The following is a 19,685-nucleotide window of genomic DNA, read 5'->3' as shown; positions in this document are numbered from 1 at the left end:
AGATTTAACACAGGTGAACAGTTTTCGGAGTTTTGCTGGAACTTGGTAAGAGGCTGTAAGTTAGTTACCTCCTTTTGTAGATGGAGTTTGAAGAAACTGTTTGGTTTTGAAGGCAGCACGAGGCAATTTTTTCTGCCTTTGCATAGCTGTTGAAAGATAAGAAGTGTTATATTTGTCTAGAAAGACAACAACTCAATTCACTTGGGATATAGAACCACATCTGCTTGTGAAGCATCAGGGAACAAGCAGCTAGTAAAGTGAATAACAGTTTTCAAAAGCTGTTATGGCTCTATAAGAAGAAGTGAAGTGTTCTGTTTTAAAGTGGTGCTTGCTGCATTAAAAGGTTGTAAAGGGACAGTGTCAAAAACTTTGTGGTGCAAAATGCACAAATTCCTTAATAGTAAAGAAGTTTCTTGCAGGGCTAAAAACCCAGGAAGGCAAAATACACACACCAAAGGGAGAACAAGCCACCAGCTAACATGCCACAGCAATCTCAGTGCAAGATTAGATATAAAGTAAAGATGGAAACTAAGACTGACTGTCAGATTTAACTTGATAAAAAACAAGGTTAATTTTCCTTTTAAAGCAGAGAAACTTTCAGAAAAGGTGACTTTCCGCTCAAACTTACAAAAATGTATGCAAGCTAATAATCAATCAAATTCAGGATTGCCAGCCATCAAATTTATATATGTTCCAGAATTATTGGGCTTTGCTGGCTTCTGCAAGAATAGATCTCAGCAAAAAAAACTAGTCCTGTTTGTGCAGGGGTGGGCAAACTACGGCCCGTGGGCCACATCCAGCCTGCGGGACCGTCCTGCCCAGCCCCCAAGCTCCTGGCCCAGGAGGCTAGACCCCGGCCCCTGCTCTGCTGTCCCCTCCCCTGCAGCCTCAGCTCACTCACTCTGCTGCCCGCCCAATGCTCTGGGTGGCAGGGCTGTGAGCTCATGGGGTAGGGCAGCTGCAGAGCCCAGCCTAACTGGTGGCGGCGGCGGCAGCATGGCCCGAGTCCAGCCGGGCGGGATGGCCGTAGCACCGCCAGCCACCGGTGCTCCAGGCAGTGCAGTAAGGGGGCAGGGAGCAAGGGGGATTGGATAGAGGGCAGGGGAGTTCAGGGTGGTGGTCAGGGGGCGGGGATGTGGATGGTGGTTGGGGGGGGGAACAGGAGGTTGAATGGGGGCAGGAGTCCCGGGGGGCAGTCAGGAAGGAGAGGGGGTGGATGGGGTGGCAGGGGATAGTCAGACACAGGGGTTCCAGGGGCAGTCAGGGGACAGGGAAAGGGTGTGTGGGGATGGGGCAGGGGTCCCAGAGGGGCCGTCAGGGAACGGGGGGGTTGGATGGGGCAGGAGTCCTGGGGGGTGGTTGGGAGGGGGCAGATAGGAGGTGGGGGCCGGGCCATGACCCCCTCCCCTAACCGGCCCTCCATATAATTTACAAAACCTGAGGCGGCCCTCAGGCCAAAAAGTCTGCTCGCCCCTGTGTTAGTACCTTAAAGGGTCCCTGTAACCTACCATTTGCCAACAGCCAGCCAGCAAAGTTCTAGGAGCAGCAGATGCTTGGCAGGAAGGAACATGCCAGGAATTCAGAGATTCAGTATACTCTCACAGCAATCTTCACTAGCTGGGTGTAGACTCTACTGAAACCTAAGGCCTTGTCTACACACAAAAATTGCACCATTTACAGTGTACTGGTGTGAAGTGTATAATGTCCCCAGTGTGTACGGCAATTATACCAAAGTTCTTATACCAGTATAAGTAATATAGGAATGGGAATAAGCTATACCAGTATATAGCAACTTTACATTGGTATAACTACATCCACACTAGGAATTGTATCAGTGTAACTACTGGGGGGCGTGGGAGAAACACATACCTACCTGACAGTTATACCAGTACTAAAATGGTGTAGATCAGACCTAAGTTACCATCCTTGGCATAACCCCTGATGGAGGATAGATATGAATACAAGCCTGTCCTGCCCACCAAGCCCCACAGCACTCTCCATCAAGTCAAACACCAGAATTGGTGGCACTTTGATGGGGGAAAAAATTAGCACCTTAGTAACATTTTTTAAATACTTTTAACTTCTCCAACTTTACAATCATTCATATTCAATCATAATGTAAGATTATCTCCATGGGCCCTCTTCCACTTCAAAATCTACAATAGCTCTTTGAGTAGGGAGGAAGAGAACAGAAAATTGCATAATTTTCCTCATCTCAATTTATGGCTGGCTAACATGTCTTCTTGCCTTGGTCTTAAATGCTATAATAAAAAATGTTTACTCAGAATTGCTATTCTTTCATAAAATAGTAAAAAATAATGAAGTGCTCATAAATATAACACAAGGTGCTAGCTCTGTAATTCATAAATTCAAAGAACAGTGGTGATACTTTGTACCAGCTAGAGCAGGGGTCAGCAACCTTTCAGAAGTGCTGTGCCCAGTCTTCATTTATTCACTCTAATTTAAGGTTTCGCATTCCAGTAATACATTTTAACGTTTTTAGAAGGTCTTTCTATAAGTCTATAATATATAACTAAACTATTGTTGTATGTAAAGTAAATAAGGCTTTTAAAATGTTTAAGAAGCTTCATTTAAAATTAAATTAAAATGCAGAGCCCCCCCAGACCAGTGGCAAGGACTTGGGCAACGTGAGTGCCACTGAAAATCAGCTCGCATGCCGCCTTCGGCACACGTGCCATAGGTTGCCTACGCCTGAGCTAGAGCCTAACCAGTCTGAACCCCATTCTGTGATAGAAGCGTGTAGCTTCACACGCACATACACAACCTCTACACGGTTTCATCACCGCTTCTGACGTACAAACTCACTGGGAATCTTTGCTGAACTTAATTTCTAGGTTGTAAAACATTTTTATACAATGTACCCCCATTTACACAAACAAGAAAAGCGATAAAAGATATCACAAAGCACACAACTGTTCTAATTGTAGAAATGAACAAAAGCTTCCAAACAATCATATCTAGGAATTAAACTGTAACAGACCACTAGCCCATCACGTTTATCTATGCCTCTGCCTACTGGTTTCTTATAGATTCAGTCACATTTACTTTGTCTCATTGTGCTGTATAACACCACTCAAAGACAAGAGCAGCAGCTTCTTGTGTGCTCTAGAAGAAAGTTTCTCAAGAATGAATTTAAAAGGCAGATTTATTTTTCCAATCCATGTCCTAATATACTATTCAACCTATTTATATTTGGGTACGGAAGCCACCCATTAATTTTGCTGATTCTCTGATCTTGTTTAACTGTCTGATTTGAATTAAGATCTGGTACTAGAATTGAAGTTTTTAAGTGATTTTTTCTATCATGATACTTACATTTCATTTGCAAGTGAGGTTAGTGGATCAATATGTAAGATTTTAAAACAGATGTCCCATTTACAGATCAAATTCTCTGATATACTCCATGAAGATTATTTAACTACATAATTATCGGCACTAGTATCACTGAAAAGAATTTCAGGCGTTGGAGGGGAGCAAAGCTGAGGAAACAAGCAGTTTCCCTTAGGTGAATATGCAGAATGTAATCTGATATAATATCCAATGCAAATATTTAAGATATTTCATCTATTTCTATCAGTTTTGGTTACATAAAGTTGAACTTTAAAGCTTACACCTACAATTATGCTACTTGTAAAATGCTACGAATACTATTAAATGTACTCTGCCACAGATGGCACACTTTTTAAGTGCAATGCAGATTTCTAACAAATAGTTTTAAAGCAATATTCCAAATCAACAAAAACTATAGTAATGTAGGCCATTGTTTGCATCAGAATGTTTGATTTTTCTTTTTATCCTCTGTGCGTGCTACAGAGCTTCACCATAGCCATTTATGATTTCAGCCACTTTATCAAAGGATAAGTAGGCAACTAAGCTGTAGATGCTGCACACTGAATTAACAACAGCCAAGTGTGTTTAACTCCACTTTTAGGATTTCACCTAGTACATTTGAATTTTAATACATTGATATAAGTGCAAGGATATGTATTATGTACTTGATTTAATAGAAGTATCTGTCCTCTATCTGGAAGCTCCCCCTAAAAGTTTTCCCAATAGCTTTTCAGAGGTTTGCATGGTTTGGGAGACAAACTCTAAAGGAATGTGTGACTCTGTTCCTGCAGTTATACAATATTTGAAAATCCAAGGTCCAAAGATATTTGCAAGAGCTTGTTCTTTGATATATGGAACTTAAGTATTACAATATGGATAGTTAAGACCTAGTAAGAAGAGACACTCCTTCCATAGTTTATCTACATTCACAAAGTGATTTTTTAGATATCACTCGGGAGTTTTAAATAGCTACAAATAGGAATGTGTAATTTAGCCAGTTTTAAATAGAAACTAATACACTACTTATAGATGGACTGATTAAGTGGTGACTTTACACTAGACTGCATCAGACTGTTTGAAAATAATTTTTCAGTTGGATTACAGTTAAGAATTTATCAGAGTAACTGTCTTTATACCCAGTACAACTACACATACGGAAGATCATGTATGGAAGTACATTTCTTCCACTTACACATCTCTAAAGTTGCCTGTTCAACAAACATATCACATATCTGAGTAGTTGCCAATATAGAGATCCTACTGCATTCCCAACTAATTTTCAATTGCCAGCATCCACAGCACATTCAGTAATGCAGCCATAGCAGAGCATGTACATTAGCTAGTGAACAGCAGCCTTTAACAAGAAAAAAGCAATGACCTTAGATTGAAATGTAGCAACCTTGCAAGGTTAAGCTCATGCAAGACCAGCAAGTGAAAGATTTGGATCTCAAAACCCAAGAAGTCCTTGCTACAGGAAAACATATTCATAGAACATGACAAACTTTGCAACAATTTAACAGTGGCAATTGTCCAAAGTGAAACAGTTTAATACAAACTCAATGGGGAAAAAATGGAAGTTCAAATACAGAAATGATCAGAATTCCAGGAACTCAATACTTAAAACTGGATGTTTGTATGTACACACACAAGACCATCCTAAATAGATTTACTTCACATTCTAAATCTTTTAAAAAACAACAACATTGGTTTGTATATTCAGTAGCAAGGATCTAACATCAACAAGAGCCAGGAAACTGTAAGAGGTAAAAGTCTGGGCTTTATTCATTAAATCCAATTTATATAAATCCAGTTAATCTACATGGACTTTTGTGCTTTGAAAAAATGTTCAAGTATTGGATATAAAAAATTCATCTAACGATTTCCGTAATTCTTATCTGTCTGTTAATTAATGACACTGTTTAAACAAGGGCATCCATTACTTTGAATCCTACAGTCTAATTACCATGCTAAACATGAAGTCACAATATTATGACTTCATGGCAGGATTAAGCAGTACAAGCTAGGCTGTGAAAAGTTTAACTCTTGTATAGTGAACAATCAGAAGTGTCCTGGCCAAGTAAGTTTTATATAGTCTTTCCTTCAAGTTTGCTCAATATTAATATTTTTGCCCCCAAGTAACCCATATGGGTTTGCTAAAACCCTCCTTTTGTTTTAAATTCTTACAAATATGGAACGTTCTTAAGCAATTAAAACTACCACTGAAATATTCCCTTAGGAGAGCTGCTATCAAATTGTTTTTTAACTTACTGTAGACCAGTGTGATAATATATACTTTAATGGGATTTTATATATAGTTTGTCTGACAGTGGAAGTAGTTCTTCAACTGAGTTTCTTGCTTTAATAGTTTTAAGTCAAACTATTAATCCAGTAAGGATATACACCACATATTTCAGAAGCTTGTATCTAATAATGTTTTATTGCCTAACAAACTTGAAATAACAATTCATGTTTTCTTCCTTAATCATTTGATCATGTTTTCCTTCCTTTAGAATTTCACACACTAAAAATCTACAAATTAAACCTTTAATGCTTAGACAAAGATGGTCATCACATTATCGTAGAAGCATCCAATTGTGAATGAATATTTGAAGATTAAACAGATACAGGTACAGAACTGTTAGACTTACACCTTAAAATACATTTGCTTTTGTTTTGTTTTTTAAAGTAGTAAGTCCTTTAAGGAGAGGCCTGCAATATGAATAAAAATCTAATCTTGCAGTTCATAGCTTAATGACCCTCCCACAACTAACGCAGAGCATTAGGTTGGTTTTGCTTGACAGTAATGTATGTGCACATAATGGGGATTTGAAAGTCATTTCACCCTTTACTTGAAACTTATTGAAACTTGCAAGAATCCTTTATTTGAGCATGGATTTTTGCATTTTTGATATCCTGCATTTCATTACTTCACTGGCTTACAAAGAAGAGACCCATCTGATAGGGCAGAGGAAGAGAGATAAATGACAGCCAAAACAAGACAAATAGATGTAATTTCAGATCAGCTTTCAGCATCCTTTAAAAACCATATTTACCTCATTTTTGTGTACTGCAATATAATTAAAAGGTGAAGAAAACCAGAAAGTTAGTTTTCATAAAATCTTGAAAAGAAAATGCAACAGTACAAAGTAGCACTGTACAAGTTCTCTAATTATAGTAAATAAAAATGGTTTCCACAGTACTCTAGTCTTAAGTGTATGTATACTAAACACATGTACCAGAATATACCAAAATATTAAATATATCATTTTTAAAAAGGGACCGTCATATTTTGTATACAAGTAACAACTGATGTTCTCTCATCAGTTCAAAGTTCATGTAATTCTTCACCAGTATTCATTTTATGGAGGAAAATACAGCACTAATGCCGCATTTCAACAATTACAAGCAATCTCACACACAATTAAGGGAAAAAGAGGGGAAATCTCTTCAATTTCAAGTTTTTGTGGAAACTTCAAGAGGGTGAGGAAAATATTAAGAAGTTATGAAAAATAACTTGGACAATAGTAGGCACATACATAATTTTAATGGAAGAGAAGTGCTAACCTTGGAAACAACCTGGGTTTTTTTTCCTGTCAGATTCGGCATTTATATATAACCTGATCTCAGACTTGACTAAACATCAAGGCTAATGTTATGTGTAGTTCTTTCTGAAATGGTTCTCTTTACCATGAAAATGTAAACACATGTTACTGCTTTCAATCTAATTCCAAATATGGGTTTACAACATCACTGTAAAGATACTTACTGGCTGAAGCCTGAGGTTGAATGCGAGGTATTCCTCCATTTGGCACTTGAAAATTTGAATCACTTCTGCTGTTTTTCACAGACTCAGCATGGATGTTAGATGTCCTGGACAGGTTTGGAAGACTACGCCTTAGTTTTTCTGTATAAAAAAAACAATACAAAGACACAACATACAATCTGATGCAGAAGACTGACAACATAACTGACTTTCTTCAAAAACTGACCTGAAAATTAATTTTGCTGTATAAAACTGCACTGCAAATTAAAAACTAAATACTATTTAGACCATTCTACTGTTCTACAGATTACATAATTATTTTCTTATGCCTCACGTATGAAATATTCTGCATGTATTTTCTTCCCAAATACTTAGCAATTTTGCTGTGTGCAAGTCAGAAATATAGCTGATTTTGAAACTCAGATTATCTGCATTGTGAACCTATGATTTTTTGTACTATATATTACACAATGTTTGACCATAGTAATTTTTCCCATCAATTTATGCCTAAGTAACAGTTTTTGAAAAAGTATTATATAATTAGTTTCCAATATATATATATTATATATATATATATATATAAATTAAAAAAAAAAAAAAAAGATTCATTCCACCTACTACTGAAGTGCAATCATCTGAGGTGAAACATGGTCGTTACTTAACAGTACAGTTTATTTTGACAAGACACTAACTGAAACTGCATATAGTTTTAGCTAGGCACAATTATCCAGAATGGAATTTGTGCCAAGATGCCAGGGCTAACACTTGTGTTTTTGCAAAGAGCACCATGGGATCTTTAAAATTCAAAAACTAAAGTCCAAGCCATTAAACACATTACACAAAAGTGCATATTCTTACATAGGTTTCCAATCTGCATTTTAAACAATTAACAGCTTTCTAAGGTCATTTCTACACTGGCATTTTCATCGTTAAAACTTCTGTCACTCAGCGACGTGAAAAAATAAAACAAACACACCCCTAACACCAAAAGTTTTAATGCCGAAAAGCACCGGTGTGGACAGCGCTTCGTCAGCAGGAGCCACTCTCCTGTCGACAATGCTACTGCCCATTGTTGGGGGTGGTTTTATTTTGTCGCCAGGAGAGCTCTTTCCTGGCAACAGAGAGTGGCTACACTGTGCACCTTACAGCAGTGTGGCTGCAGCGGCACAGCTGTGCTGTTGTAGGGTGCACAGTGTAGACATAACCTAAGTAAGTATCTTTTGTCTGTACATTAGACTCAATTTAACAGGGCCATAGTTTGAGACGGTCATCTTCAGGGAATGCCCATACTCACACCCCTGCCAACTTGTTGAATAGAAGGACTGGAAAGACCTTCCCTTCCCAACACATGGCATTTCCCTGTTCTGGGGATTCTAGCTAGGTTTTAATACCACATCCACTAAAGTATCGCAGCACCTTGGTTATTTGTCCCTGTGGAGCTTCTATGCTCTGCAGGGATTAGGACAGAACTCATTAGCTGCTCCATATGTCCCCAACCCAAGTAATGCTGGAGTTCATCCAAGTGAGAAGTGCTTTAGATGGGAGTGGGAGGACAGCTGTTTTATCAGGATGAGTGGCTGTTCACTGGGCCATCCTGATTTAGAAGAAATACAGTCAGTCAGATGCAGGAAATAGGTATATAATCCCTCATGTCACTGGATTGAAGTAAAAAATACAAGTGTGAGAGCTCTCAAGTCCCATTGGTATCCATGAGCCTTTGTATTTTTTTTTTGGATAGCTTAGGTTTACCTGGTTTGCCACAAGTTATTGATCACTCACATTGCAAACCGAGCTCTACATTTATTTACAACACTATACTACTACATTAGTGCTCAGTGCACACAATTGAGACAAAGCTCTTTACCTTCACTTTTGACATTGCTAGTCTGTAAGTCCGTAGGATGGCCTTGAAGCGAAAGACGAGGTTGCTGTAAGCGGCTAATCATAGGCTGGGGTGACACTCTGTTATATTCCAGACCTCGAGCAGGTGATCGAGAACGAGGAGAATTCCTGGGAGACTGCTTTGGTGAGGGCCATGGTGAGTTGCGTGGCGATGGTGAGAACTTAACAGCTGGATGCACTGCATGATGTGTACTGTCTTCTTCATCCTCTAAGCTCTGTGCATCAAGTTCCTGATCACTAAACGTACCTCGTCTTGTAGAATTGCAAGAGGAACCAGAACTACGTCGAGAAGTAGTGGCTGCATACTCCTGCCGGAGACCTGACAACAGTAAGAACGTTGTTTACAGATTATCTTAGACTAGAAATGGATACTACTATATAGATGATGTATACAAATACCGACCCCAAGTTCAAAGTCATATTTAGCAAATCCTAGTTCCTCTTATTTGAGGATTCCATTTCATCCCAGATCTGTACCAACAAAGTTATCTGATAGTTGGTAGCCTATGTGAAATAAGGAGCTGATCTCTGTCCCTTTCCTGTGACGGGTTCCTCAATCTTGTTTTTTTTCCATAGTGTGGACCACATCTTATATTTTTGGTTGCTCACCTCCCCCTTATATCTGCATCATAACACTGACAACTACAGCAATTACTTACCTAGAAAAATAATATTAGGAAGAATATTAAATGTATTTCTTACTAACAGCACTAATAAGCAACTGGAAGTAAGACCTGTGTGATCAGCCAGCTTTATACGTAGACCACCAGCAAGTGGGCCACAAGCCAGTTTGAGAACTATTCTGGTAGATTAGTAACCATGATAATTAGCACCTTTGGCAATCTCCACAGAAGCTAAAAACAAAATAGACAAAAGGCTGAACAAAGGCTACATCAAAACTACATCAAGTGCATGACTGCTTTTCACATCTGTACCTGTTCTGTGGACAAACAAAAGAATTTATTCTCCAGGCTTTGAGTACTGAGCTCACCAAGCCAGATGCATGCTAAAGCAGTACTTGTCCCCTGAAGAAGGGACTTAGGATAATAGGGGAGTCCAACTAGCATTTAAAAAAAGTCCACTGTGGGCTATCAATTTGCCTCTCCTGTCTGCCTGTATTTCTTTTGCCCCTTACCTCTAAATCCAACTCCTTACAGCAACTTTATCCTCCTCTAACCAGAAGGCAAAAGGATCAGCCAGTCATGTTACAGAAAGTGCCACAGTTTGCAGAACTGCATAAAACCTATACCTATTTTCCATCCCCATCCCCTCCAACAACTTAGTGTGCAATGCCTCACCCACCTTTTAAGGACTTCTGCCCAAAGTACAAGTTTGGGGGACCATTTCAAACCTGGTTTTCCCATGTAGTAGTTCATTGCTCTAACTTTACCATTAGGGCCATCTATTTGATAAGTCTCAGCAACTCCTGCTCGCTCCTCTACCATTCTTCCCCCATTGCTGCGTAAAAAAGTTAAAAATGTCTGCAGCTGAAGTTTAAAGGAATTATGTAATCAAAGAAGAGTTGCCTTTCAGTATGCAAAATACTTACTTTCCTCCTGCATCCGAGCTAGAATTTGCACATCTGTGACATTAGTTAGCTTGTAATTTGATCCAATAGAGTCTTCATCCATTTCTGAAGCACTTAATTCACTGTCTATAGAGGACTGTGGGCTTAGTGAAGGATTTCTATCTGCTGAACTTTTAAAATGACCTGTACAAGAATAAAGAAATTAAAGTAAAACCCACAAAATACACTGCAGTGTATTTCAATTGCTCAGTAGCTACTAGTTTTTCCATAGTAGTTCGGTGGCTACTAGTGGATGAAAGACTGGATGTCCCACTATCTATCAAAACAACTAATTCACTAGACAAATTCAGACAGGGAATAAGGCTTTTTTTAAAGCAGTGAGGGTAATAAACCATTGAAACCATTTTCAAGCATTGTGGTGGATTCTCCACAAAATTGGATGTTTTTCTAAAAGATGTGCTCTAGTTTAAACCAGAATTATTTTGGGGAAGTCCTATGGCCTGTGTTATACAGGAGAGCACACTACATTATTACAGGGGTCCTTGCTGGTCTTAGAATCTATGACTTTATAAACTTTAAGAGATTTTATTTTCAAGAGGTAAACGTCAAGAGATTTGCTGATAACTGCATATGCAACGTGTTAACTTACAATCTTAAATATGTAACTGGAATTTAATACTTATGTAACTTAGGTAAAAAATCTTTTTTTATACATCCAGTAACCAATACTATTTGTTTAAAGTTGTTCTATTAATCAACATTTGCCGAACTGTACAAGCTGCTAGAAAGTCTTTCACATTTCCGATGTCTTCCCCATTCTCCAATAGGTCTGCTGATGTCCCAGAGAAACTGACAGTCAAAAAGCCAAAGATAAAGGCAAAAAAATGTCAAAGGTTATTGTGTGCGTGTCAGACTGCAGTTTCACGACATATCTTTCATACACACGCACACACTTACTTCACACCAAGATTATAGGGTACCACAAGATTCTACACCACCTGCACTGATGCTGCCTATACCAGTGCCTCAGTGCATAAGAGAATTGTAGGCTTTGCAGCCATATTAGTGCAGATAACCATTATAAACATACATTCCAAAAAGCTGCACTAAACCTTTTAATAAATGCAATATGACTCATATCCATACAATTAAGTTACATGCATTATTTGTCCATGTAACGGTACTTGACTAGTACAGAAAAGACCCAGAGGGAAACAGCATAACTATACCTCATACCAAAATAAGCTGGCCAAATACTTTTCCTATAAAGTTAGTATCTTACATATGATGCAGGCTTCCTACTGAAACTCAAGTTGTTAGTACAGTATATTATCTTTTCTTATCCACATAAGCTTTAACTCCTTACTAGTCCAACCCACAACTCAAGAGCACACAATGTTTTTAGAACAGAAACTTACCTGAGCTACCAGGAAATACGAGCTGTTTCACTAAAGGGGGTTTCACTGGTGTTGAGGAAGGCGAGTTGAAACCACTGCTGTAGGGGCTGCTAGCATTTGGACTATAAGGGCTTGTGTAACTGACCGCACTGAAAGGGTTACTGTACAAACACGGTCTCTTGAGGACTGTATGAAAAGGGGGAAAAAAGCCACATTGAAGGAGTTGGTGAAGATCAACATAGATACAGTAGTATTTAAAGTAATTCAACATGATTATGTTACTAGGCAATTCAAGTAAAACAATTCAGTCACCAGAAAAACATTGTGTTTTTAGGTTTACAAGAAGTGCCTATCTTAGGTTCCAGACACATACAATCATAAAAAATACACCCAAAAAATGAGAGAACAATAACCCCTAACAAGTTTTCCTCACCCAACTCAATAGTACTAAATCCACACCACTTAACTCACCTCCGCTTCTAAAGACCAGTAGATAAGCCTTGTAGAGTGCCCTATAGCTCAGACTGTGGGGGTGGAAAGGAAAAGTGAAGCAAACTCTTCCATAAAATACCAGACTCTAGGCTTCCCCCTTTTTACAGGACAGGCTCAAGCACCTTGGCTATTGTTAACTGCTATAGTAACCAATATAAAAGCAGTCTCTAAGGTACTCAGGACAGAAAACGTTAAGGTGAACCAACTTGAATTGCACACAAGCAAAATGGAAGCCATGGCACATATCCATGCAAAGAGGGCTGCTAAGCAAGAGGGCAACTGCATTTGGTACTAGTTAAGCAGGCTTCTGAAGCAACCATATACAATTCATGATGCACTTGGGAAGGACAAAGTTCTGGCTGCCAAAACATGCTCGCATTGACAAGAAAATTGTGACCTTTTTCTTTCCAAAGTACAAACAGGAAAAGCGCTCTTGGTCTTTGCTCTACAGCTGTTGCCCTCAACATCCAAAAAACCAGTTGCACGTATATAATAAGACCTTCAGAAGTAAAGTGAGTAATAGGATACCTCAGTCAAAGGAGTCAATGGAAGCCTACCAGAATAACCTTCTATTCTCATTCTAGTTGAGCCTCATCCAGCTAACTCTTATACAAGCCCTTAGCTCAGGGGTGGGCAAACTTTTTGGCCCGAGGGTCACATCTGGGTATGGAAATTGTATGGCAGGTCATGAATGCTCACAAAATTGGGGGTTGGGGTGCGGGGGTGTGTGCGGGCTCCAGCTGGGGGTGCGGGCTCTGGGGATGAGGGGTTGGGATTGAGGAGTGTGCTCTGGGCTAGGAGCGAGGGGTTTGAGGGCAGCAGGGGGATCAGGGCTGGGGCAGGGGGTCGGGGCGCGGAAGGGGGTCAGGGGTGCAGGCTTCGGGTGGCACTTACCTCAAGCAGCTCCCAGAAGCAGCAGCATGTCCCCCATCCAGCTCCTATGCAGAGGCACAGCCAGACAGCTCTGTGCCTGCCCCATCCACAGGCACTGCCCCTGCAGCTCCCATTGGCCGCAGTTCCTGGCCAATGGGAGCTGCAGGGGCAGCATGAAAAGCTACCTGGCTGCTCCTCCGTATAGGAGCCGGAGGAGGGGCATGCCGCTGCTTCCAGGAGCTGTGCGGAGCAGGGCAAGCGCCCGACCCCACTCCCTGGCTGGAGCGCAGGGTAAGCCCCACTACCCAGCGGGAGCTCGAGGGCTGGATTAAAACATCTGGAGGGCCAGATGCAGCCCCAGGGCCATAGTTTGCCCATCCCTGCCTTAGCTAGTCACTCGGATTGTATATTAATGAAACCATCTGGGTATGATGAAAGATGTACAGTTGCAAACTGTATGCACATTGAGACACCACAGCTCTTTGTCTCCCCTAGTGGTGTCATTACTTCTTAAACACAATATCATCATCTGATCTAAAGGGAAATTCTTCAATCAAGTCTACCTTTGTCTAGGATTCAAAGTGACTTGACTACAATTCAAAGCACTTCAGAAGTGTACACAGAATATTTTAAAAAGTAGTATTTGCATGACCCACATTACAGAACTGCCACTAAATTGTCATCCATGAAGACCTCTACCCTACCTGAGGCTTAAAGTACCTTCATGCTACAGAAGAATGACAAAATAAGGCTGTGGTGACACAAGTGTCACTCAAATCTCGAAAGATCATAAAACTGCAAATAGTTTGGTTGAAAAGCAAGATGATTCACAATTATTCAAATGAGGTCTCCAGAGTTTCGTGGCACCGTGTATACCTAAAAAACTAACACGTTAACTCCCAGATGTTTTACTGTAAAAAAAAAAAAAAAACCCTAAACAAAACACCGTTCTTAGTACTGCTCAAGTCTATCTGAATATTTATTTATTTTGCACAAAAGAAAAAGCTTCAGATAAAGCTGAATGGTGAAGATATACTACTATTATACCTCGGTATCAGAAACAATATAACCAGGGGTAAGTGACAGATTCTTTATTGAAATAATTGAAGTGCACTGCTACAGCAGCAAAATTTACACAGAAACATTGTTTAATTAAGAGTAAACTGTCCTTGCTGCCAGCGTTACTTCCTCTGGGTTTTGTATGTTGGTGTAAGAGGAACGTAATATTTCGGGGTGAAATGCCTCATTCAGAGAGGTCAAATGGTTGCTTATTTGTGATCAATATCTGTTCAAATAGCAAAATTTTATAAGCTATTATTCTTGCTTCAGAAACTCTCTCTGCTCATGAGGGCAAATAAATGTTTAATGTATCAAAGTTATCACACTATAGTTAGCCTACATTAGCTGCTGAACCTGCTGTAGCTTATAGTGGACGAGTATATTTTGGACGAGTACAATAGAGTTTTTCCTCCCAGTAGTGCAGGATTGTTCACTTCTGTGTATTTGCTATTGTTTTTAATATTTTGTCCAGTCAATTGGGCTCCACCTCTACTGTTGCAAGGTTATTCCACAACCTAGCAGTTCTTATTAGGACATTTCTTATGTCCCTGCTTTTTAGCCTAATTTTTTCAGTTTGGATCTTGAGTGGCTCCAAGGTTACCGTATATACTCATTCATAAGCCGAATATTTTTGGTAAAAATGTGATGCATCAAAGAGCGTGGGTCAGCTTATAAACGGGTCTACATCAAAATAAGATTATTTTAAACTCTATGGAATCATTTAATTGAATATCTAATACACTGTCGTTTTGTTTACTTGGAGCGTCGGCAGGTATGGAGCCCCTCAGTTCCATGTGGCCGCAGTTCGCTGTTCCCAGCCAATGGGAGCTGCAGGCCACAGGGAGCTGCGGGGCTCCATGCCTGCAGACGCTCGAGCTAAACAAAACATCCCAACCCACCAGCAGCTTACCCTGACGGCTGGGAGCCAAAGTTTGCCAACCCTTGAAATACAGGGTTGGCTTATGAAAGAGTCATACAGTTTTTGCTATTTTTACCTAACCATCTTGTGGAGTCGGCTTATAAACGAATGGGCTAATGAATGAATATATACGGGGTATATTGTTTTCAGATTAAGTTCACAGTATACTTAACTACTTAGATAGCACTACATCTCAGGTCACTGAAAAACAGGACGTAAACATCCCAGAGCTATGATTACTTCAGATTGATCTATTATACCTGTTCAAGTGTGTCCGCTTAAAAAAGGTAGTCTATTTGTAGTTGAATACATGCATTACACTTTGATTAGGAAATTAATCTTCTAACTTAACTCATCTTACTACAACAGGGGTCGGCAACCTTTCAGAAGTTGTGTGCCGAGTCTTCATTTATTCACTCTGATTTAAGGTTTTGCGTGCCGGTAATACATTTTAATGTTTTTTAGAAGGTCTCTCTCTATAAGTCTATATATTATATAACTAAATTATTGTTGTATTGTAAAATAAACATTTTCAAAATGTTTAAGAAGCTTCATTTAAAATTAAATTAAAATGTTGATCTTACGCCGCCGGCCCGCTCAGCCCGCTGCTGGTCTGGGGTTCTGTTCACCTAGGCCGGCAGCGGGCTGTGCGGGGCCGGTGGCTGGGACCCCACAGCCCAGTGCCGCTCAGGGGTTCCATCTGCCAGCTCCTGCCAGTCGGGATGCTGGCTGCCAGACCCGCTCAGCCCACTGCTGGTCTGGGGTCCCGGCCCTGCCCACATACAGTGGGTACCTACCTTCTCCCTGGTTCTGGCCCATTCTCTTCCTCTCTCTGCACTGAGCTGAGGGTGGGAGTGCACTGAGCACAGGGCTGGGGGTGAAGGGTCTGGCCAGGAGCTAGAATGAGGTAGGGAACCTCAGGGTTGGGGCAGGAGATTTGGGTGTGGGGCACTTACCTGGGCAGCTCCCATTTGGGGCGAGGAGTGCAGGTGGGAATGTTGGGGGGGGCGCAGGAGCTCCTGTTTGGTGCTCAGGGTGAGGATGGGGGGGCAAGAGTCAGGATATGGGGGGTGCATAGGGTGAGGGGGCGCTGGGTATGTGGAGGGGTGCAAGAGTCAAGGCGGGGGGGAACTGGGTATGTGTGGGGGTGCCAGAGTCAGGGCTGGGTGTGTGTGAGCGGGGTACAGGGCTCAGGGCAGGGACCTGGGGTGTGTGCGGGACTGCAGGGATCAGGGCAGAGGGCTGGGTGGGGATGTGGGGGGGGGTGTCAGGGCAGAGGGCTCCCGCCACTCCTGCGGTCCCCAGCTGGCTCACCCACTCGGGGCCCCGTGGCGCACCGCACGAGCGCAACTAGTGTCCCCCGGCGAGAGTCTCCCCCTCTGGCTGTGTCTGGAGGAGGCGCTCCAGGCGGCACATGACCCCGCGGTATGTGAGCTCCTCGCTCCAGGGCTCTCTGGCCATCACTGATTCCCGCCCGCCCACACCTACGGTGAACTCAGCGCTGCCGGGCCGCAGGGCTCTCCGCTCCTCCGAGCAAGTACCAATCCATGGCCGCGGCCGGGCGCCTCCTCCCCAGAAAGGAGGTGGCTCCTTTCTGGGGCGATGCGGGCTCTGCCCCTCACTGGCTGTGTGTCCTCAGGACTCGGGCAGGCAGCAGCATGCCATTAAAAATCAGCTCGCGTGCCATCTTTGGCATGCGTGCCATAGGTTGCCGACCCCTGTACTACACTATGAATGAAAACTCCAAGGGAAAAAAGGCAAAATTTGACTTCCCTTCTTAAAGCTAGCTCCTTGACTATTGAAGGTATTCTATCTCATAGTACAACTGAATTATCAACTTTCTTAAAGTGTTCATTTTGCACAGTATAGCAGGTGAAGAGCGTCTCATCATGCGTAGTTTTAAATTAAGTTTAACTGCAATTAAGCTGGCTACTAGGAGTTATGCACTCTTGCCAAAGAAAGGTTACAATCAGTTTTTTTAAAAAAAAATCTATATATATGCACTGCAAAACATTCAAGGATGGCCCCCGCAATGTGCTGACTTGTGAGATCCTAGTACAGTTATACAGACATGAAAATCTTGAAAAATATGGGATTTTTTTAAAAGGCATAGGTAAAAGTCCTCATGTTCCTCAAAGATCTAACTGTAGCATTCTGCTGTTGCTGAAACTGTGAAAGGCAGAAAGAAGGCTGTGATCAATATACTAATACAGCAGTGGTGATGAAGGACCTGGGCAAAGGGCTGACCCTCTGCTCTAATGCACTGAACTGCTTGACCCGGACTTGTTTAATTCCTTTTACTCAATGTCTTTTTAAGTTAGGAGGTGCTACAAGAGACTCAGTAAGGGTTTTCCACACCTGGTGCCACAGGATTAAAATAGCATTCAAGTTTTTAAAATGCATAAACTGTCAGTTGTATTCAGAATAGGTGCGAGGACAGAAAGTTTGTATTCTTAAAAGTTTACATCACAATAGTGCCAAATATCACTTAAGAGATTACAGAATTAGGGTGGCCAATTTAATAGAATATCTTTACGATATTTCCAGTCTATTTATACAAGTTCACAGAATACAGTGTTTAGAACAGAACGAATGCAGTTGTATTACAAAATGCATCTAATTTAGAACAGCATCTGGAATTCTAAGCAGATAATCTTCTGATAAGATGGACCAGAGTTCTCTTGATATTGAATCTCCCCGATCCAAGTGTAAAAACTGATCTCCTTTATGTTCCAACTGAACCTTGATCCTCATGCCAAAAGAAACAGTGCCCACCACTTGTGTGTTAAAAAAAAAGGTGAACCCAATCCCCCGTTCATCTGTAAAAGGCCAAAATAGTAAAAACAGGCCTGCTCTGTATTAAAACATATATATACACTGTATACACACACAAAGATATATTAAAAGAATGTTTAGATTGCAAAATCAAGAGCTCAAAAATTAAGAAATGCCAAAATTAAGAGTGTCTGTGCAATCTTAATTCGGCCTTCTTGCGCATATGGATTATGATACAGTCTAATTATATAGTCACATACTATTCTTTCCACAGAATCTCTCATTCTATATACAGCAGTGGTCACCAAAATTTTCAGGGTCATGCCCCCTCTTATCTCTGTCTGCACTACCTCCTACCCCCAGGCCATAGGTAGGAGCTTGGGGCCGGGGGAGGGTCATGGACAGGGGTAAGGGGACCCTGGGTGCGGGGCTGGCAACTGGGGCCAGGGCCAGGAGCAGAGTTGGGTGGTGGTCCCCTACAGCCCATGTGGGGGTTGGGCTGGGCACCAGCCGTGCCCCCCCACCTGAATGGTCCTCCATGCCCCACACTCTAAGGAACTCTGGTGTACAGGATGAACCTACTCTGGAGATAACTCAGGGTTGGATAGTGAAGGAAACTTGTCTGTAGGGCCCCTGCTTCATTGGCTGTAGAAGTTGGAAGGTGTCAGTGAATAAAACGGGGCTGCAGGAAGATAAAGGATGATCTCATGGCTAAAGTAGCTGAATGCCACAATGAGAATCTGGATTCTACTGTTACCTCTGCCAGAGTTCCTAGGCAATACTGAGCAAGTCACTTAAAACTTTTCACAGTGTGTTCCTCAATGTTCTGGTTCATGACTTGAGTAATTGAGGTCTCATATGCAGAAGGGCTGAGCACTCAAAGCTGCAACTGATATGAAGCCTTGGGAACTGTGGTTTGAACATATAAAGTGCTATATAATGCTAAGTATTCTTGTTACAATGAAAACAGTTTTTTATAATGGGAAGAGTCTGGTCATCTTAATAAGCAGTGCTACCAGACCCACCTATAATTCCTTGTTAATACATGTCACAATTTATCCAGGTGAACAATACCGCTCCACATGAACTTTCAGAATATTCCCGAGAACAATGTATAGTCTTCCCCCATCCCTGTCTCCCAAGGAAAAGAAAAAAGTCTGCATTTGGAAACATACATAATCTATGTACAGTAACTACTTTTGATAGGTAACATTAACAAATTGATCTACGCCTGTCTTCTGGCAAAAATCATGAGATTCCCAACAGGATTTTTTCAAGTACGTTAGCATTTCATGCCTAAGCTAATTTTTTTTAATGTATCAGTTTTCAGAATCATGGCCAACCTTTCTGAAATCCAGAACTTTTTAATTTAATGAAAATCACGTCTGGCAAACTTATTCTGGCAGCTTCAGTAGTAATTCAAACTGACCAGAAATAAAATCTGTCATTAAGTGTAAAGCTGGCCCCAAACAAGTCCAATGCTTAACTCAAAAATGGGTTTTCCATTCCATGAGTGACGTGGTAATAGTTGTTATGCATATATCCAGAGTGATTTGTGCAACATAAGGAACCATATACTAGTCTTGCTTTTTATGCCAAATATTTAAGCATGGACAACATACCCAG

General features: G+C 41.2%; 1 protein-coding gene across 2 annotated transcripts in view; it reads right to left on the bottom strand.

Annotated features, from left to right (window-relative positions):
- Window positions 1–19,685, bottom strand: part of SLAIN2 (SLAIN motif family member 2) — a 61,082-nt gene that overhangs the window by 21,157 nt on the left and 20,240 nt on the right. Inside the window, exons 3-7 of one of the 2 annotated variants that reach the window (XM_054029867.1) lie at window positions 11,963–12,127; window positions 10,566–10,727; window positions 8,979–9,335; window positions 7,118–7,255; window positions 69–146 (exon numbers count right to left, since the gene is read on the bottom strand). In XM_054029867.1, the coding sequence (XP_053885842.1) occupies window positions 69–146; window positions 7,118–7,255; window positions 8,979–9,335; window positions 10,566–10,727; window positions 11,963–12,127 (900 nt within the window). The remainder of the gene's footprint in view (window positions 1–68; window positions 147–7,117; window positions 7,256–8,978; window positions 9,336–10,565; window positions 10,728–11,962; window positions 12,128–19,685) is intronic. The other variant, XM_054029868.1, reaches the window with a different exon arrangement.

Source organism: Malaclemys terrapin, chromosome 5 (assembly GCF_027887155.1).
Source record: "Malaclemys terrapin pileata isolate rMalTer1 chromosome 5, rMalTer1.hap1, whole genome shotgun sequence".
NCBI lineage: Eukaryota > Metazoa > Chordata > Testudines > Emydidae > Malaclemys > Malaclemys terrapin.
Note: the sequence above shows the minus strand (reverse complement) of the source record. Positions and strands in the feature narration are given on the sequence as shown.